We start from the raw sequence: 21,486 nt of genomic DNA, 5'->3' as shown, positions 1-21,486 counted from the left end.
GTTAGTCCAACACAGTAGCAGAGACGCTTTCACATAAAGGCAGCAACAGCCACCGTCAAACGGTACAGTTGGAGTCTTGTTCTTGGACTCAACTCGAAATTTTCTTTAATGACTTGGACTTGAACACTGGGGACTCAAGACTGGACTTGGACTCGAGGTTTAGTGCCTCGACTACAACACTGTTCAGAACTGCTACCACTAAATGTCCAAATGTCACGCCCCTAAAGTTTATACACCGCTACATTGACCATGGTTTGGTGACGTGGCCAGTTTAATCACATTTTAGTTATGGTCACAACTGATGTAATCTTAACAAGATGGCTAAAACCAAATGCAAAACTAACAAGAGAAAACAAAATTAAGATTAAAGTCTCGTGCATTTTACCATTTAAAAAGCATAAATTCAGAGTTCACTGTCAAACTTGTTCAACTATTAATATAACTAAAGTAAATGTCACTGGAACTCATGCCAGTGTAAGACCATGTAAGAATTATTAAATAAATAGTCCTATTGCACAACCCTAGTCCAAACCTCGGATACATACATCATGAGACACATTTTACTCTCCTAAAATATGGTCATGATATTTTTGTCCATATCGCTCAGTGTTTTTGTACACCTTTCTCTAGATGCTCCTTTACCTTTACCGGAAGAGTGGCACTTTTACTGAAAGGGTCAGAGCTGGTGAAGGGATCAGCCTTGGCTGGCCTCTTAAAGAAGTCTTCTGAGGTGGTCTTGAATGGGTCTGTCTCTTTAAACGGATCTCCACCAAATGGATCTGCGTGAGGACAGAGAGGAAGGTTTTCATGAAGAGATACAGAACCGGCGTCAACCAGTCCAGTACCATAGATTCCGCTGCATTTCTATACAAATTTTATGCCATTCAGTTAATTTTCAAAAACTACACAAGAATAATCACAATTTTGTTTTTTATTTTTTCTAAATTTCTGATTATATATGTTTGATATGTGATAATATTCATTTTCTGATTGCGATATTATAGTCTTATTTGAATACATGTACCAATATTTCTGATTATTTGTGTCAATATTGTATTCACTTTCTGAATACAGATACAAATATTTTATTCACTTGAAATGTTCCTTTTGGTGTCTTTATTTTTAGACTATATGTTCTGGGTGATTAATAAAGGTTTTTTTAAAATGGTAAATCGTAAGCAAAAAAATATATATTTCGCACACACTTGGTTTGGCCGAGTTCTCCTTTTTGAATGTTCTGTTTAAAAAAAAAAAGAGAGAGATGCCCTTGAATACCCTTGATGTTCGGTCATGTGACAGTGGGTCATTTGGTTCAGGCGTACCTGCTGAAATATAAATGACCTGATGTCGCGGCCTCGTCTCATATAGTCTTTCTGAGACATGCGACCCCCTTTCTCAGAAACTTTTCCATGCACAGTAACCTTGGCATTGTCTCAAAACATTTAAATCAGGAGTTAATGTTAGCTCGAGCTGTATAACCAGACATAAATGCATCAGTAAGCGTGTATGCACTCGTATCACAGCTTTGCTGTAAACTACGCTGTGTGCACATCCATTTCTTACACAACCTCATTATTATACCACACCTTTAAAACAAGCCTAATGTACACTTTCCAAATGACCTCAATTTAGTATGAGAGTTGGAGAACTGAAAGCTGAATATGAGAAAGAGAGAAGTGTGCCACAGCAACCCAGCGTGATGCTGCAATCCATGCAAATCTCAGTGCAAGACCCAGAACTGTTTCCCATCATGCATTAAGAAAGAGCAGATACCTGCTGCTGTGGGAGGCTGCTTGGCAAAAGGATCGTTCTGGAAGGGATCACCTACACAGAAAGTAAACACAGACAGAAAGAAGGATGAAAAAACAGGAGAGAGGAATTTATATGCCAGAGCAAGCCAAACCTCAAACACTAGTCACATGATGACTAGACACATCTGAGTAAAGAAAACAAACATTTCAGCTCTGAGACAGACTGTGTGTGTGTGTGTGTGTGTGTGTGTGTGTGTGTGTGTGTGTGTGTGTGTGTGAGAGAGAGAGAGAAGGATGAGGTTCTATTTCAATAAATGTTCAAGAAGATGAGGGAGCAGATAAGAAATGGATAGGGGTGTGTGTGTGTGTGTGTGAGAGAGAGAAATAGAGCGACAGAGACAGACATGAAGAGAGAAACAGAACAAGAGAGCACAGAAAGCAAGTGAGATAAAAGAGAGACAGGGGGAAAAGAGAGAGAGAAGCCCCTTTCACATAAAATACCCGATATCGTATGAGGTAAAAACACAGGATAGATAACAAATTTTCATTCCCACTCAGTCTTCCATAACAGAAAAGTAAGATATTGTGTATTCCCTACCTGACTGTATGTAACGGAATGCTACGAAATGCAAACTTCTGTGATACGTGTAAAACATGCGAGACCGGATATGACATATACGGGCCTTTACACACCGGATGAGACACAAAATTGCGAAAAATCTGGGTGCAAAAGTTTTGCACAGAAAGTATGCACACCGAGTCTGATGGGAATTTTTTTTAAGATGTCGTGTTCGATTTCGTGCTCGTTTCATGCTGGTTTCACACTAACAGTCAGCAGATTCCTGAGTGACTGTGGGAGTCATCTAGCAGTGATGACAATAGTAATTATAGACATGCTCTCAAGAAAGAGAGTTTTGGGTACAAACGACAACAAGGAGAGTTTCATCATCTCATTAAAGGGCTGAGAGACAGGATGTTGGACAACAAGTGTATTCCCTGATTAAATTATATGGAATTTTATGTTTATCTTTTAAATCCAACAAGAAAACAAGGGAGAGTGAGAGCGTAGAAATCTGTGAGCAGAAGGCTCGCGAGTGCACAAAACAGTCTGAGCGAGAGCAGGGGCCATTTGAGAGAGAAGGAAGATATTTGAGCAGGAGCAGGCCAAACTTGCACGCAAACTGCTTATTTGGGGGTGGGGCATTGCAAAATCTGAACATGACATGAGTAAATACTGCTCTCAAACTGAAAGACCACACTCTTGAATAAAGATAAGAATAAAACTCCACTGAAACATAGCCGCTCAGCTCCCAGACATGAGTGTCGCTGACGTGTAGCAGAGGCTCGCTGTTGTATTCGAGGCTGTTTTGCCAGCTGTCTCTTACATCACCATGTGATGTCTTTTCTGCACAGTGTGATTGGTAGACGCCTTTATTCACCGTGCAAAAGCTGAGAAAAATCAACCACAGTGAGAAAAAAAAATATCTTTGTGCAATATTTGCATTCTGTGTGAAAAAATATACATCGACGTGCGAACTGATCACATGAAAAAAAACACCCCAGTGCATAAAGGCCTTAATTCATAAAGTGGTGAGTTCATTGCTGTGGAAAGCCCAAGCTGAGACGTTTGCTAGTTAGCTACACATCAAGCCGCATCACGTCTCTATCGAGTGTGTTCTCTTCCTGTCCCCAATCGTTTGTTTTGTTCAAGCAAAGACTATTTATAGCATGTTTGCTTATGTCTGCTCATGTATTCTTTGCTTGTTGTTCGAGTTTGCCGCCAGCTGTTTTAGACTGAGGCAGTATGAGTCGTGCCGTCACAATATTACTACATAATTAACAGAAAATATACAGTTTTCAGTGCGAGTGTGAATGAGAGAGAACACAATCTGAACCTTTAAAAGGGTCGGATTTGAATGGGTCTTCAGACTGAAAAGGGTCTGTGTGCATCTCCTGAGAGTTTGTGCTGAACACACTCGTCTTCACTTTAAATGGGTCGTCCTACACACACACACACACACACACACAGATTAAACACTCACAACTCATCGCAAGGTTTATAAAAACAATATGATTAGAAATAAAAATTACTCAATTATAGTTAATTCAACATCGTTGTGGTATTAAGTTATTAAATATGACATATTGTAAGAAACAATATGAAGGTTTCACCATAACCCCAAAGCCCCCATTCTCCTTGTCGGGGAACCCCTCACTCATGTCGGCCAGGTTAGTCATGCTGCCTCCATGTGTGCCATTCAGAGCGCTGCTGTACTGCTCGATGCTTTTGCTTATCTCATGCTGATTGTCCTGGATCTGAGAGAGCTTGCTGCGAGCCTACAGCACAAAAACACAATGTGCATTACAGCTGAAAGAGATATACAGAAAATACACCAACACTCATATTAATCCACTTGACGGCTTGCTTGAAAATTTACTAAACTTGTACGGTATTTCACAATGTAGTATTTTCTACCAGGAATAGCACTGATGCCTGTGTATGGACTCATCGCCCTCTAGTGGACTAAAGTACAACATGCAACTCCTACACAAACACGAAGCATGGTGAAGATACTTTTATTCACTCCTTCATTCTGATTCTTCCTGATCATGGTTGTTGTGAATCTGAAAGCTTATCCCAGGAACACTGGGTGTGAGACAGGAATACACCCAGGATGGGATGCCAAATCCATCACAGAGCGCCATACGCATGCACACTCATTCTCATCTCTGGGCAATTTGCTTTGGGAGCGGATACAAAGAGATTGATATTATTTATGTTAAATGGAAAAGATTTCATTGTCATAATCCCAACACTGCAATATAACTAAAAATAATGCATGTATTTTTTGGGATGATATGTGATGTGATGTCTCCCTTTAACTGTGGCAAACAACCTCATCACCAGAGTTACACCAGTCTTCTTCTGCATTACCTCTTCTTCCTCTTTCGGATGCTCCCGTTAGGGGTCATCATAACAGATCTGTTCCGCATACTTGATTTGGCATCGGTTTTACAACAGATGCTCTTCCTGATGCAACCCTTCCCAGTCTATCTGGGCTTGGGACCAGCACTAAGTATGCACTGGCTTGTACAATCCTAGTGGTGGGTAGTTTACCTAATCTGCATTACTAATTTTACCTTCTTCTGCATTACTAATGATGCTAAATCAAATCTAGGTAACAAGCTAGGTTAGTTAAAAGTCAACTAAACAGGTACAACTGATCAATTTTTCTTAATTGTTCAACAACTTGAATTATTATACATACAGGACACTTTTGATGGAATAAAAACATGAATTATGTTCCCTTCTTGCGGGTTTCATTCATTTGGTTTGATAGCACGTAATATTGTTAGCATATTGCTTATCCTACATGTATTATGTCACTCTACCCAATGGAGAATGAGTGCTGAATGTGGTTTACAATATTGCATGGTTGTCAAGACAACATGGCATCACATGTTTGAGCTGATACGAATATTCATTCAATGAGAATTTTCTGCTGCATGTCTTTGTTCGCTGGCGGCGCGCGCAGTAAACTCATCTCATCTCATTATCTCTAGCCGCTTTATCCTTCTACAGGGTCGCAGGCAAGCTGGAGCCTATCCCAGCTGACTACAGGCGAGAGGCGGGGTACACCCTGGACAAGTCGCCAGGTCATCACAGGGCCGACACATAGACACAGACAACCATTCACACACTCATTCACACCTACGCTCAATTTAGAGTCACCAGTTAACCTAACCTGCATGTCTTTGGACTGTGGGGGAAACCGGAGCACCCGGAGGAAACCCACGCGGACACGGGGAGAACATGCAAACTCCGCACAGAAAGGCCCTCGCCGGCCACGGGGCTCGAACCCGGACCTTCTTGCTGTGAGACGACAGCACTAACCACTACACCACCATGCCGCCCGCGCAGTAAACTCATCTCATCTCATTATCTGTAGCCGCTTTATCCTGTTCTCCAGGGTCGCAGGCAAGCTGGAGCCTATCCCAGCTGACTACAGGTGAAAGGCGGGGTACACCCTGGACAAGTCGCCAGGTCATCACAGGGCTGACACATAGACACAGACAACCATTCACACTCACATTCACACCTACGCTCAATTTAGAGTCACCAGTTAACCTAACCTGCATGTCTTTGGACTGTGGGGGAAACCGGAGCACCCGGAGGAAACCCACGCGGACACGGGGAGAACATGCAAACTCCACACAGAAAGGCCCTCGCCGGCCACGGGGCTCGAACCCGGACCTTCTTGCTGCGCAGTAAACTGTCACAGTGAATTGAAAATGTCATAAGATATGCATTACATGTAAAACTTCCGCACTAGGGAGCGATTGAGACAAACTGTAAACAAAAATGGCCACCAGATGTACACTGGATTGACAGAACATTGAATTACGCTGGATCAGAATCAGCATTGGATATTGGTAAGTAACCAATATCCAGTTCTTAACTTTTTGTAAACTCTATAATTGTTCCATCAAATGTGTATGTATGTATAATAATAATATTGGCTGGCTTTTTTGTGGTATATCAGATATATTCTGTTCAGCGAGTATGATACTGAACGAGTCGAAGACGAGTTCAATATCATGATAGCTGAATGGAATACATCTGATAGACCACTCAATGCCAGCCAAGATTAAATATAAAGCGGCTTCTTTTGATTATATTCTAATGTACATCTGTAATACAGTCAATTGGCCATTTTCCTTTCAGAGTACTGGTGAAACAGCTTCATGATTAAATACCAGACTGACTATGATAAGACTCGTGATGTAGAGGAGTGAAAAGCTCCACAGCCATTACCTGGTTGATCTCGTCTTGTGTGGCTTTCAGGGATTTAATGATGGTTTCGAGTTGGATTTTGCCGGCCTGCAAGCTCTGCTCCAGCTGGCTCTCCTCCTGCTGTAGCCGAGTCAAGTCTGCTTTAGCTCGACTCAGTTCCTCCTCCTGGTTCAGCAGGTCCGATTCCTGAGAATGGATCTGACTTTGGAGTGACGAGATCTGAAAAACACACACACACACACACACACACACACACACACACACACACACACACACACAGAGCAGTACTCTTTACAGTCACAAAGTGCTTTTCTTTTAAATTCTGCAGTCATGTCATTTACAGTATAACTTGGACAGGAACTCAGGACTGGTGCCTGTGATGAAGGGATTAATGTCACGCTCACCATTTGAGACTCCTCCTGGCACTTCTGTCGCACTTCATTGAGCATGTCTTCCAGCTTGGCCTTCTGCTGGTCCATCTCATCCAGTCGGTCTTGAGCGTCCTGCTTCTGGGCCTCCAGCTCCTGCAGACTGCACGTCTCTCGGTCCAGATCATTCTGCATTTCCTGCATAGCAGAAACGGAAGGGTTAAAAAAAATTTAGATTTTATTTCACTTTAATCAATTTCAGTGTCCTCGATGTAGATGTACATCAAGTCATGAATATTAGTACAACTACTAAACAGGTTTAAGTTGACAGTGCTAGCATGATCACAGTTCCAATACAAATTTTAAGGAGCTAGCTGAAAATGGTGGTCGATATTATTTTATGCACAGCTTTTGCAGCGTGTCAATTTTTTTGCGTGTCATATTAAAAAAAAAAAAAGAAATTAAACTGCTAGATTTTTAAAACAACCAATGATTTTGTAATTTATTGTTGTATAAACTGTTCATACAACAGAACCAGAGTGGAAAATCACAGAAATCTGGTGGTGTACTTCAAGTGATGCAAGAGAAAAAAAAAAAAGCAGAACACACTTTATGGTTTAAAAAAAAAAAAAAGTGCTAATTTTTCAAGAACACACTGCAACATTCGAGGCCACAAAAAGGTTTTGAGAGGCCAAATCAGCTTCATACATTTCAACATTTCACCACACCTGAACCTCAGTAGTTTTGTGTCTTATGGCTTCCTCTGCCTCCCTGATGTCTTGCTCCAGTGTGTATTTCTCCCTGATCAGACAAAGAACAGGACAAAATTTTCATAAAGTGAGAGGGGGAAAAAAAAAAAAGTTGTTCCAGATTGGTGGAAAAGGCATATCTGAGTATTTCTGAATTGCCCATTTAGGGGTTGTTTTACAATCAGGGTACGCAAGCTAAAAATCACATTTAACACTTATTATCTTCAATATCAAAAGGCTTGACTAAATAAACTTGGTTGTTTATTGTAGCCCTGTGATAGCTCTATTTACCATGCAAAAAAAAAATTTGGTGATGACGTTATTTTTGGTGAATGTATGGCAATATATGTCATATTTAGCAAAATTACTCGTGTCATTTAGAAAAAGTGCTTTTTTGACCACAGGTAGCTCCAAAAGGGATGCACTTAAATCATTCTTTATACCATAAAACACATATTTGGTTCCATATCATTGGAAACATAGTTAAGTTTTAATGTCGAATGCCAGTAAGTTTTCAGACTATTTTGATCAAATTAGTATGTAATTGTGTAAAAAAAATGTCCTCTCCGAGACAGCTAATTTTTCAATATAAAATAACATATCTAAAATGATTATTTTCATCCTAAAATGTGGTCAAGATATTGGGACATAAATATTAGAGACAACTAACACAAAGCTTGCAGCCTTATATTTAAAAGGGCTATGGAAGTAGTGGATTCTGAATTGTCAAAAAAAAAAAAGTCCTCTCCGAGAATCACTTCATTTGTTTCTCCCATCTTATAGCAGATTACACAAAACTCATCTCATCTCATTATCTGTAGCCGCTTTATCCTGTTCTACAGGGTCGCAGGCAAGCTGGAGCCTATCCCAGCTGACTACGGGTGAAAGGCGGGGTACACCCTGGACAAGTCGCCAGGTCATCACAGGGCTGACACATAGACACAGACAACCACTCACACTCACATTCACACCTACGGTCAATTTAGAGTCACCAGTTAACCTAACCTGCATGTCTTTGGACTGTGGGGGAAACCGGAGCACCCGGAGGAAACCCACGCGGACACGGGGAGAACATGCAAACTCCGCACAGAAAGGCCCTCGCCGGCCACGGGGCTCGAACCCGGACCTTCTTGCTGTGAGGCGACAGCGCTAACCACTACACCACCGTGCCGCCATTACACAAAACTACCATACACATGTCAAAAAATTACCTGAAATCTGTTCTTTAACTTGTCCTTCACTTAAAAACTGGTACAAGAACCAGTTTGAATCAATTTGAATTTTGGACCCCTGTGACACAAACTTTGTACCCTGATTGTAAAACAACCCTTATGTTACAACTGCATAATAATTGTGACAGTCTCATATGAAAGCATTAAAAGAAGTATTAGAAATGCTCTTCGGCAGGTTATAGGATTCTACAGGATGACTGTGTCTCATAACATGAACACACCTCTGCAGCTGAGCAATCTCCTGACTTAGATCATCCAGTTCTTTGATTCCTGTAAATTCACCAGACCCCACAGAGCTGGAGCTGTCCTACAAAGGTTCACACAGACACAAACACACTCCATTTAGCCTTACAGTCTCCATAAAGAAGGTAACACCACAGCACCATACAAGCAGGAGGGCAAAGCAGCACACAGGAGACCACCAGGACAGGAGAAGAGAACAGACAAGGTGCTCAGGGTCCACCTTCATGGTTTCTACAACATACATCACCACTCACAGCACAAATGCTTTTCAACACCACACTGCTGCTAAAAGCATTTGTTGATTCCGTTTTTGGTACATTTTTACATACCCATGAGTTGTATATTAGTTTCTGATACAAGATTGACACATCAGCAGCATTAAATATAAAAAGAAAAATGTCTGATGAGCTGCGTTCTCCTTCTGTTTAGGTTTTTATAAAACGACTATCGTAGTTTCTGGACAATAAGTCACTCCAGAGTACGGTATTGCACATGCCATAAATGTCGTCTGCTCACATTATAGCAGCACAGTGTTGATGGATTCTGATTGGTCAGAAGGTGTTGACTAATTTTCTATAGCAGCAGCTCTGACAGTAGTGCAGCTGTAAATCACAGGTTTATATTAATGACGTTGCTCTAATATGTTATCGTTTCTATTGTAACAACTTACTGAGTAAACAAAACAAAATGTTGATCTGACGACGTTTTCTGTAAGGAAGTGTTTAACATTTTATGGATATTTATCTTCAGGACAGCGACATTTTCTGGTTTCTTATTTAGATTTGCCTACATACACACACACACACACACACACACACACATACTGTACCAGTCGAATAAGACTATTTACTGTACTTTAATTATTTACTATTTACTGTTTGATCTCAAAAAATTAAGGCGGCAAGAAATTGCACTAATTAACTTTTGACGAGGCACCTGCTAACTGAAAAGCATTCCAGGTCATGCCCTCATGAAGCTGGTTAAGATAATGCCAATAAACTGTGGGTGGTAGAAAAGGGCAACTGGACTTGCTTGAAGATTCTTGAAAACGTTTCACCTCTCGTCCAAAAGGCTTCCAGGAAGCCTTTTGGACGAGAGGTGAAACGTTTTCAAGAATCTTCAAGCAAGTCCAGTTGCCCTTTTCTACCACCCACAGTTTACTATGACCTGGATGATTGAGAATCTTCACAGACAAGATAATGCCAATAGTGTGCAAAGCGTCGTCAAGGTAAATGGTGGCTATTTTGAAGAATCTAAAATATCGACCATTTTGTTTAACGCTTTTTTTGTTTACCGCATAATTCCATATGTTCCAAATACTATTTCATATGTCTTCAGTATTGTTCTACAAATGTAGAAAATAGTCACAATACAGAAAAACCTATGAATGAGTCCAAACTTTTGACTGGTATTGCAGACATTACATTTTTCCTCATACACCTTAAACGATATCCAATCCTCAAATACCAATGAAAGAAGCCAGAATTGTACCACAAAGCTTGAAGTTGAATATAATTAAATAATTCTATTCTACAGAATTATTTATTTAAAAATGAGACGATATAGCCTGTGTTTTTAAGGCAAATATGCAATTTTGTATGTATTCATATTTATACCATGTCTTGGCTGACTGACTACATTTGCAGGAATGACACTGCCTACATTTCATTCTCCAATTAACTTTGATGGTTTTTAAACTTCTTGACTTAAAAAAGTAGCATACATATTTATATACATGTATCAAAGAAACAGCTGTAAAATCAGCAGGACGGACTCACTCTGCGCATTTCGGTCAGGGCTACCATCTCCGAGCCTACAGGGGTCATGTACCCTGACATATTCTGCAAAGAAAAAAGAGCCATATTATCAGTATCATAAACTCTTCTTACTTTACTTAAGCAGCCTAGAGCAGGGACGCTAAATATCATTACTGAGTAGTGCAAGTCGCCTCCTGGCTCATTAACCAATTTTTAAGGCCTTCATTAGGTGTGAAAAAATTTCAAAAGTTAAAAATCCCATTATTCATCATGTTTGATTTTTATCTATTTATTTTACAAACAGTAAGGTTTAATTACTCACGGGAGTTCCTCTCTCCGACGGAGGGATCATGTCCGGGGTCAGGGCCTGTGGAGGATCCACTCCTTTGCTCACTTTCTGCTGAATGAAGTGCATGGCCAGGGTGAACTGCTCTCGGGTCAGCTTGCCAATCTGCCGTGTGTCTGACAAAGCCCTAGATAAAATAGCAGGCTGAAAGTTACACACTGCATAAACGCACAATATACAACTGTACAGTCATCAGTATCTACCTAGCCCAGGTACACCCTTCAGCTCTCTGAAACACTTATCTGGGCCTAATCCCAATCACCTTTCCCCATCTCCAACACCATCCTCCCCCTCCCTGACCCGATCCCTAGTTTTGGAGTGCCCTTGACTGAGTAGTGGTCCTTCAAAACGGATCTACAAGGAGCAGGGTTCGAAACCTTCACCTGGCAAATGGGACACCAATTGTTACATCAGCAGCAGCCAACTATGGTAAATATGTAACACACCAGTGATGACGTGTTCCCATTCCAGACAGCAGTTTCTACAATGCTGGTGTCAGGTGTGGTGTTACCAGTTGCATGGGCTGTAATTATCATGCTCCATTTGATGAATAAACGGAGCAGATATGCGGTGAGAAGACAACGTCTATCACCTAATGCAGGGGTGTCCAAACTGATCCATAAAGGGCCGTGTGGCTGCAGGTTTTCATTCCAGCCATGCAGCAGCACACCTGACTTGGCTCATTCAATCAACTGAACTGTCTTCACACAGTCAAATACTTGCAGTCACACCCACCCTTGATTAAAGGGTGGGTGTGTCAGTTGATTGAATGAGCCAAATGAGGTGTGCTGCTGCATGGCTGGAATGAAAACCTGCAGCCACACGGCCCTTTATGGATCAGTTTGGACACCCCTGACCTAATGACATTGTGAATAGAATGTTTGTTATAATGTTTTAATTACATATTCCTTTGCATCACATTAAAGCTCATAGGCAACGGTTTTAATTTTATGCACATTTGAAACTTTATATGTAAAAAAAAAAAAAAACTGTAATTTTCTTCTGGTCCCAAGAAGTATTATTAATAAGTAATAATTAAAATAAAAGTTATCGCGGATCGCCGCAAATTTCTGTTCGGCCATTTTCGTGACCATTCGGCACGTGACGTCATTTAAGCCAAACAAACTGCTTGAGTTGAGTCCACTTTCATTTACTTACACTACCGTTCGGCTTGAGTGCAGACGTGCGTTCAGGAATTTCCAAAGAAAAACCATGCCTTTTTGTTGTGCAGTGAACTGTAACAACGGGACCGGTTCAGGAAGAAGTTTTTACCTTCTTCCGAGAGAGGAGAAGAGGCGGAGCGAGTGGGTTGACTTTTTCCGAAAAAGGAGAAGAGGCGGAGCGAATGGGTTGGCTTTTTCCGAAAGAGGAGATGAGGCAGAGAGTGGATTGTTTGCGTGAAGCCAGAGGGTTGTTTTTTTCCGGAAGAGGAGACGAGGCAGAGAGAGTGGATTGTGTGCGTGAAGTCAGAGGGTTGGCTTTTTCCGGAAGAGGAGACGAGGCGGAGAGTGGATTGTGCGCGTGAAACAAAATCAAGCAGTCAAAGAAGAAACGGAGCAGCAACGCTCAAGCAAAAAGGAGAAGATTGGAGGTAAACATTTTTACTTTTGCTTGCAACTGACAAGTGAAGAATCCTGAGGGATCCTGTACAGTCATTGTGGAAACGAGACAAAGGGATATTTCCTCTCTTAGAGTAGGCTATAAATAGTATAATGCCGTGGATGGCAGGCTAATGTGGCCTACCGGCGCACTGTCCAGTAACCGTTACCTATATCCACTAGGGAGGGCGGTTTAATTATTCTTCAAAAGGGCTCTTATTTAGTATTACGACGAAAGTAGGAATTTTTCATAATTACCAGGATAAATCGTTTGGGCGCGAGTCTTGTTGAGGTCCGGGGTCACCGCGATCAGAGTCGGCCGAGTCGCTTTCCGATTCCGAGGCCGCACGGTCAAACCAGTGAGCCACATTCACAGATTGCTTCGCAACGGCCATAGGTTCATATATATATGGTTTCACCTCTCGATATTTAATTTGGAGGAGTTCCTACTTCAAAATCACCATCGCTTTCAGACATTTTACACAACCTCTCACGACCAAAGTCCATACGCATGTGCTCGGTTCCCAAGTAAACAGAGCTGTTCCCAGTCTGTTTGGCTTAAATGACGTCATGACGACGGTCCCCTGGCGGTGAAAGTGCACATAAGTGAGACGTAAACAAACCTTCAGAAGTTGGGCAAAACAGTATATATTAACCATTTTATTCAATTTTAGGGTGCAAATTAGACACCAGGAAGATTGAATTTGCTTTTTGGGTCGTTCTTCTAGACAATAAAGTTGATATTCTACATTTCACCTCCGACCGTTGCCTATGACCTTTAAACTAATTAGTTTTTGCAAAGGCTTTTAACATTTTTGCATAATTATTTGCAAAGATACTACATTTATGGGCTTCTTTCCCTGCACCAGTAACTATGTTCCAAGTTACACTGCCTCAGTTCACAATTTTTGTCCATCACTCCATCTGGAGTCTGCCTCTGAACACACTCCAAAGAAACAAGACACCCTACCCTGAGCAAGGGCATGCAAAACAGAGGGGCACGGCTAAATGCAGGGCTGGGGGATGGGAATGGAATTGGGCCCTGGCCATGCCCCTTCAGCCCTCTGAAACACCTGCCTGGCCATGCCCCTTCAGCCCTCTGAAACACCCGCCTGGCCATGCCCCTTCAGCCCTCTGAAACACCCGCCTGGCCATGCCCCTTCAGCCCTCTGAAACACCCGCCTGGCCATGCCCCTTCAGCCCTCTGAAACACCCGCCTGGCCATGCCCCTTCAGCCCTCTGAAACACCCACCTGGCCATGCCCCTTCAGCCCTCTGAAACACCCGCCTAAGCATACCCCTTCAGCCCTCTGAAACACCCGCCTGGCCATGCCCCTTCAGCTCTCTGTAACACTCGCCTGGCCATGCCCCTTCAGGTCTCTGTAACACTCACCTGGCCATGCCCCTTCAGCTCTCTGTAACACTCACCTGGCCATGCCCCTTCAGCTCTCTGTAACACTCGCTTGGCCATGCCCCTTCAGGTCTCTGTAACACTCGCCTGGCCATGCCCCTTCAGCTCTCTGTAACACTCACCTGGCCATGCCCCTTCAGCTCTCTGTAACGCTCACCTGGCCATGCCCCTTCAGCTCTCTGTAACACTCGCCTGGCCATGCCCCTTCAGCTCTCTGTAACACTCACCTGGCCATGCCCCTTCAGCTCTCTGTAACACTCACCTGGCCATGCCCCTTCAGCTCTCTGTAACACTCACCTGGCCATGCCCCTTCAGCTCTCTGTAACACTCGCCTGGCCATGCCCCTTCAGCTCTCTGTAACGCTCACCTGGCCATGCCCCTTCAGCTCTCTGTAACACTCGCCTGGCCATGCCCCTTCAGCTCTCTGTAACGCTCACCTGGCCATGCCCCTTCAGCTCTCTGTAACGCTCACCTGGCCATGCCCCTTCAGCTCTCTGTAACGCTCACCTGGCCATGCCCCTTCAGCTCTCTGTAACACTCGCCTGGCCATGCCCCTTCAGCTCTCTGTAACGCTCACCTGGCCATGCCCCTTCAGCTCTCTGTAACGCTCACCTGCCCATGCCCCTTCAGCTCTCTGTAACACTCGCCTGCCCATGCCCCTTCAGCTCTCTGTAACGCTCACCTGGCCATGCCCCTTCAGCTCTCTGTAACGCTCACCTGGCCATGCCCCTTCAGCTCTCTGTAACGCTCACCTGGCCATGCCCCTTCAGCTCTCTGTAACACTCACCTGGCCATGCCCCTTCAGCTCTCTGTAACGCTCACCTGGCCATGCCCCTTCAGCTCTCTGTAACGCTCACCTGGCCATGCCCCTTCAGCTCTCTGTAACACTCATCTGGCCATGCCCCTTCAGTTCTCTGAAACACCCACCTACCCATGCCCCTTCAGCTCTCTGAAACACTCACCTAGCCATGCCCTTTCAGTTCTCTGAAACACCCACCTGCCCATGCCCCTTCAGCTCTCTGAAACAACAGCCATGCTCTCTTAGTTCCCTGGAGAGTCCACCTAGCCCCACCGCCTATGCATTGTATCTATGTCCCATTACTTTCTTGTCAATGAATTAGCTGTGTTTATTTCTACAACCCCGATTCCAAAAAAGTTGGGACAAAGTACAAATTGTAAATAAAAACGGAATGCAATGATGTGAAAGTTTCAAAATTCCATATTTTATTCAGAATAGAACATAGATGACATATCAAATGTTTAAACTGAGAAAATGTATCATTTAAAGAGAAAAATTAGGTGATTTTAAATTTCATGACAACACCACATCTCAAAAAAGTTGGGACAAGGCCATGTTTACCACTGTGAGACATCCCCTTTTCTCTTTACAACAGTCTGTAAACGTCTGGGGACTGAGGAGACAAGTTGCTCAAGTTTAGGGATAGGAATGTTAACCCATTCTTGTCTAATGTAGGATTCTAGTTGCTCAACTGTCTTAGGTCTTTTTTGTCGTATCTTCCGTTTTATGATGCGCCAAATGTTTTCTATGGGTGAAAGATCTGGACTGCAGGCTGGCCAGTTCAGTACCCGGACCCTTCTTCTACGCAGCCATGATGCTGTAATTGATGCAGTATGTGGTTTGGCATTGTCATGTTGGAAAATGCAAGGTCTTCCCTGAAAGAGACGTCGTCTGGATGGGAGCATATGTTGCTCTAGAACCTGGATATACCTTTCAGCATTGATGGTGTCTTTCCAGATGTGTAAGCTGCCTATGCCACATGCACTAATGCAACCCCATACCATCAGAGATGCAGGCTTCTGAACTGAGCGCTGATAACAACTTGGGTCGTCCTTCTCCTCTTTAGTCCGAATGACACGGCGTCCCTGATTTCCATAAAGAACTTCAAATTTTGATTCGTCTGACCACAGAATAGTTTTCCACTTTGCCACAGTCCATTTTAAATGAGCCTTGGCCCAGAGAAGACGTCTGCGCTTCTGGATCGTGTTTAGATACGGCTTCTTCTTTGAACTATAGAGTTTTAGCTGGCAACGGCGGATGGCACGGTGAATTGTGTTCACAGATAATGTTCTCTGGAAATATTCCTGAGCCCATTTTGTGATTTCCAATACAGAAGCATGCCTGTATGTGATGCAGTGCCATCTAAGGGCCCGAAGATCACGGGCACCCAGTATGGTTTTCCGGCCTTGACCCTTACGCACAGAGATTCTTCCAGATTCTCTGAATCTTTTGATGATATTATGCACTGTAGATGATGATATGTTCAAACTCTTTGCAATTTTACACTGTCGAACTCCTTTCTGATATTGCTCCACTATTTGTCGGCGCAGAATTAGGGGGATTGGTGATCCTCTTCCCATCTTTACTTCTGAGAGCTGCTGCCACTCCAAGATGCTCTTTTTATACCCAGTCATGTTAATGACCTATTGCCAGTTGACCTAATGAGTTGCAATTTGGTCCTCCAGCTGTTCCTTTTTTGTACCTTTAACTTTTCCAGCCTCTTATTGCCCCTGTCCCAACTTTTCTGAGACGTGTTGCTGTCATGAAATTTCAAATGAGCCAATATTTGGCATGAAATTTCAAAATGTCTCACTTTCAACATTTGATATGTTGTCTATATTCTATTGTGAATACAATATCAGTTTTTGAGATTTGTAAATTATTGCATTCCGTTTTTATTTACAATTTGTACTTTGTCCCAACTTTTTTGGAATCGGGGTTGTACACCAGTACACTGGCTCTCACCATATATGTGCCAGAATGTTCTGTGGAAGGCCAGACTGCATGAAGATCTCTTTCACTTCTTGGCCGCTGACAAAGCCATCAAGGTCGGCGTCCGTTTTGAGGAAGATGTCATCATAGCGTCCTCTGTCTGCTACCGGCACTACCCAGTTTACGGAGTGCTAATGACACATAAAGGGGAAAAAATATCCCAGGAAGCTTATAAATTATGTAAACAGCTTTTAGCAGTTCACTCTACACACTGTAACAGAGCTTCACCTGAACTAAAGCACTTGAGCAGGAAGTCACCATTAATAATTCACACCTTTTCTTTAGAGATGATCAATAAAAAGAAATACAGTGTGAAATGGAATCATAGTGAAACTATCTCCTTCCTCTTTCCACCAGTGTTTTCTACATTCTTTGATAAAATGTCAGGTATACAGTGTTTTCCTGTTTCTAACACACAGTACAGAAAACATTCAAACACAACACCAATCTGAAGACTTCAGAGACATTAGGTCTGAGAAATATAGACTTGGGTCTTGCTTTGGGAAAAGGCTTTAAGAGTGTTTGTATCTATGTAGGTTTGAGTGCGTGTGTACCTGTGTGGATTTGAGTGTGTGTTTAGGTGACAGACTCCCAGCACTGTTCAGTGAGTTCATGCTGCCGTGTGATGGTGTGGATCGCAGGCTGTCTTTAGGAGGAGGTGGGCTTCCTGGCAACACAGGTGCCATGCTGGATAAGGAGCCCACAGACTTCTTGCGTTTGGATGGAGGGATGAGGGAGGAGGGTAGAATGGAGGGAACAGGTTCCTTCTCCAGAGCTCGGTACACCAGGTGCATGGCCTGAAGAAACAAAATCTGTTTATAACAACATATTTAACATGTTTTAAGACCTCCACAATCATATACATTTTAAAAGCTACTTTAATAAAACTGTGATTCACAACACCATGGGATGTCAGACTTGTGATTACATTTTTCTGTCACTGAAATGATCTCATAAGGTATATGAAAGAAATCAAAAGGTTGTATGTCATACCAGAATTTAATCAACAACCTTACCACCCCTTTTGAGAGCATTAAAGATCAATATAATAAATTTTATCAGAATCATGTTTATTGCCAAGTCTGTTCTCACATACAAGGAATTTGCTTTGATGATTGGTGCTTGAACAGTTAAAATAGAAAAAATTTAGCAAAGACAAAAACTAGCCATATACAGAATAAAAAAATAGAAGAATCAGAAATATACATATTTGAAAAGTGGACATATTTCAGGGGTATGTGCACGAGTTGTTTGTAGTTACATTTAATGTTGTGGGACGTCTGCAAGATTAGTTTCTGCTCTCACTTAACTAACCACCGAATCCTTTGCCACAATCTTTTTTTTTCCTTTCTTGAATTTAATAACGCAAAAACGCTCGTCATGTTACCAAGAAACTGCAAAACATAAAAAAAAAATCATGTCCTGAAGATGTCTGACATCTTAAAGTTACAGCTTTACGTCTGACTGTTACAAAGTGCTAACAGTGGAGACTCCTTCCATAAATGTTATATAAATGTCTACTGACAGAAAATTTCTCCATATCAATGATTACACATTTTGAGACAGTTGTTACCATAGAAACAATAACATACTAGATAAAGCTCATGAAAATAAACCTGCGATTCACAGCTGCCCTACTGCTGCTGCTATAGAAATCTCAACAAACACTTTCTGACCAATCAGAATAGAGAATTTAACTCACGACTGCAAACTCGTCCTTGTCTAGGTGCCCATCTTTATCAATATCGCTCAAATCCCAAACCTGGTTAAAGAACATTACAATTTATATCCTATTCACAGTAAATATAATTACAACACTATATAGACAGGTTATAAAATAATTACAAACAACAGATTCATCTTTATTAAATAAAGAATTTACCTTTCCTAGCACATCCACTGGCAGCTTTGAGTTCATAAGAACTGGTTTGACCTTTTCTCCAGAAAGTAACCCATTTACAGGCACAAGACTGTCAAAAATACCATCAAACTTGCTTTTCTCTTCAGGCTGCACACCACAAACACAAACATGATGAATTTTGGTTGAGTAGGCAGCAACTGCATATACAGCTCACTCTAGTCGTTAGAATTTTGATTTATGATTGATACCATTAAGCATATAGGCAGAACCATGGCCTCATTTTCGTTTATAAATGCCTTGAGACCTCAAGAATGGCACAGGAATAGTTTTAAGCATTAACAATAAATCTAATAAAGTAATTTTTACGATTAAAGTGATTCATATACTGTGGGTAGCGGTCTGAGTGAATGACGTTGACGTCCGTAACGTCACAGCAGTAAGTCTATCGGTTTCATCGCCATTTTCGCTATACTAAAACACAGAGCTGACTGCAACTCCGAGCTTCCATTTTGAGCTAATTTATCACCGTGCCACATAGGTGTGCCAGCAATACTACAGAAGGTGGATTTATGCTGCGTTCATGGCTCAAGAATGTTCAAGCTGCAAAGATTTGGACGCGTTTTGTGAGAAGTTCACGGGCACATTGGGCGCCTACGAAGTGGTCTCTCCTCTGCTCTGCACATTTTACTGAAGACTCATACGAAACCTCTGATCTGTTGAGGAGCGTTGGCTATAAGCCCGTATTGAAAGAGGGTGCAGTACCAACAATTAAATAAAACTACAAGAAAAGGAAAGCATTTATTTTATTTATTTTTAAAAGGAAAGCAAGTTCAGTTGCACCAGTTCTCCCGAAGTGTGAGCCGAGGGTTGTTCGTAAAACCCAGGACGGAACATATCGCTCAGGCAGTGACCTCCCCGCGGTTGTTGCTAAAACCGGTGACATTCCGTTCTGTCCCAGGTTTTAGTAATTGCCTGAGCCGAGCAGTAATGGCGGAGTACTCAGTAATGGAGAGAATGGGAAAAAGAGTGGAGCAGCCGTCCGATTTCTTCACTGGATGCTGCTGCCATCTCACCCTTATGTGGAAGAAGCGAATGAACGGAGAACTGAATGAACAACTGAAAGTCAGACTGTTTCAAAACAATCGGCCACAAGATCGGCCTTCAAGAAGCGAGAACACAGACGGGTAAGATGCGACTCTCATTTGGATACAAAACAACACTCGTCGTTTACCTGCATTTAGATTATTACATGTAACTTGTATTGCGTGTTTAAGTTACCGGTATAAGATTATTTAATTTGCTTCAGAATGTGATTGTCTCAGTTCATCTGATTATTTAATTAGCCTTTTACGTTTTATCAGTGAAAATGCACGCATGTACATGTATGTTGCATAAGTTATAACACCCATCCTGTTTTAATGAGAGTCAACCCACAATCAATGAAGTCAAATCAGTCTTAGTTGAGCAAGTCGGTAACGGTATTTCTTACTTTCACCATAAATTTTTATTTATATGACTTTGGTCTATAGCTGTCAAAGGCCTCGGCCTTAAAACCGGTTCCTGCTGTGACGTCACGCACTCAGGGCTGGCTGGCTCAGCTCGCACGCCAACTTTGCGGTCGATTTTAACTCTCAAATATTTTTTTTTAATTCCCATTTATGCAGCACACAAGAGTCAAGGGTGGAGATACTATCCACTCAGAAATTTATTTAAAAATAAAAATGTTCTGCATATCTCCTTTAAGAACAAATGGTAACTCATGTAGCATAGTGAGGGCAAATCATGTCAAGTTTTTTAAAAATGATTATCAACATTTTGCTCTGTTTAATGTTCCAAAGACTTACTCTAACGGCCCAGTGACTGTCTGTTGATGAAACACCACTTAATGATGGGCTGCTAGGGTCCTTCTGTGATACAAAATCATGTTAAGCGTCGTGTCAGACTCCTCATATCATATTTGTGTTATATTTCTCAGGGTGCTTTCACATATACAGTGTTTAATGCATCTGAACAGAACCCTGGTGCGTTCTCCACCTCAGTGTGGTTCTTTAGGCAGGTAAGAACACAGCAATCACTCTCGGGCACAGACCAAAACAACCGTCTGAGTGAGGTACTCTTGGCCTGCTTTCAAGTGAACTCAGAAAGTGATTCGACTCTGAATCAGTTGCAGAAAGTGAATCAAAAATGGTATGATTTCTACTCAATGAACAAACGAATTTTACAAGCATGATCAGCTCTATTCACAACTTTTTTCGAATATGTTTGGTTCCTTATTGTACCAAAGTATGTGCAGTGTGAAACCAAGCCAAACAGCAAACGATCTACACGTAAACAGACTAATGTGAAAGCACCCTCGGAGACCTTATACAATATTAAACACTTACAAATTTAGGAGGCGGGACAGTGAGGTTTAAACTTGCAAGAGAGACATCCTGTCCGCTCTGTGCGCAGGCCACGAGCCGCAAAGCAACATAAAATCCCTGTTAAAGCAAACAGAGTGCACATGTACAAAATCAGATCATCTGCCTTGTATTCAAACACTCATTAATCAGTGATGGAGGATTTATTTAAGCCTTGCAGAAGAT

General features: G+C 42.1%; 1 protein-coding gene across 4 annotated transcripts in view; it reads right to left on the bottom strand.

The window, feature by feature from the left end:
• eps15l1a (epidermal growth factor receptor pathway substrate 15-like 1a) overlaps positions 1 to 21,486 on the bottom strand; it is a 104,747-nt gene that overhangs the window by 29,587 nt on the left and 53,674 nt on the right. For 3 of the 4 annotated variants that reach the window (XM_060941235.1, XM_060941236.1, XM_060941238.1), the window contains exons 5-20: positions 21,286 to 21,381; positions 20,746 to 20,808; positions 18,923 to 19,048; positions 18,743 to 18,802; positions 17,595 to 17,837; positions 17,014 to 17,171; positions 11,218 to 11,368; positions 10,917 to 10,979; positions 9,117 to 9,202; positions 7,643 to 7,715; positions 6,951 to 7,112; positions 6,568 to 6,765; positions 3,924 to 4,088; positions 3,647 to 3,752; positions 1,774 to 1,824; positions 643 to 779 (exon numbers count right to left, since the gene is read on the bottom strand). In XM_060941235.1, coding sequence (XP_060797218.1) covers positions 643 to 779; positions 1,774 to 1,824; positions 3,647 to 3,752; positions 3,924 to 4,088; positions 6,568 to 6,765; positions 6,951 to 7,112; positions 7,643 to 7,715; positions 9,117 to 9,202; positions 10,917 to 10,979; positions 11,218 to 11,368; positions 17,014 to 17,171; positions 17,595 to 17,837; positions 18,743 to 18,802; positions 18,923 to 19,048; positions 20,746 to 20,808; positions 21,286 to 21,381 — 1,938 coding nt within the window. The remainder of the gene's footprint in view (positions 1 to 642; positions 780 to 1,773; positions 1,825 to 3,646; positions 3,753 to 3,923; positions 4,089 to 6,567; positions 6,766 to 6,950; positions 7,113 to 7,642; positions 7,716 to 9,116; positions 9,203 to 10,916; positions 10,980 to 11,217; positions 11,369 to 17,013; positions 17,172 to 17,594; positions 17,838 to 18,742; positions 18,803 to 18,922; positions 19,049 to 20,745; positions 20,809 to 21,285; positions 21,382 to 21,486) is intronic. The other variant, XM_060941237.1, reaches the window with a different exon arrangement.

This window comes from Neoarius graeffei, chromosome 15, assembly GCF_027579695.1.
Source record: "Neoarius graeffei isolate fNeoGra1 chromosome 15, fNeoGra1.pri, whole genome shotgun sequence".
NCBI classification, from domain to species: Eukaryota; Metazoa; Chordata; class Actinopteri; order Siluriformes; family Ariidae; genus Neoarius; species Neoarius graeffei.
Note: the sequence above shows the minus strand (reverse complement) of the source record. Positions and strands in the feature narration are given on the sequence as shown.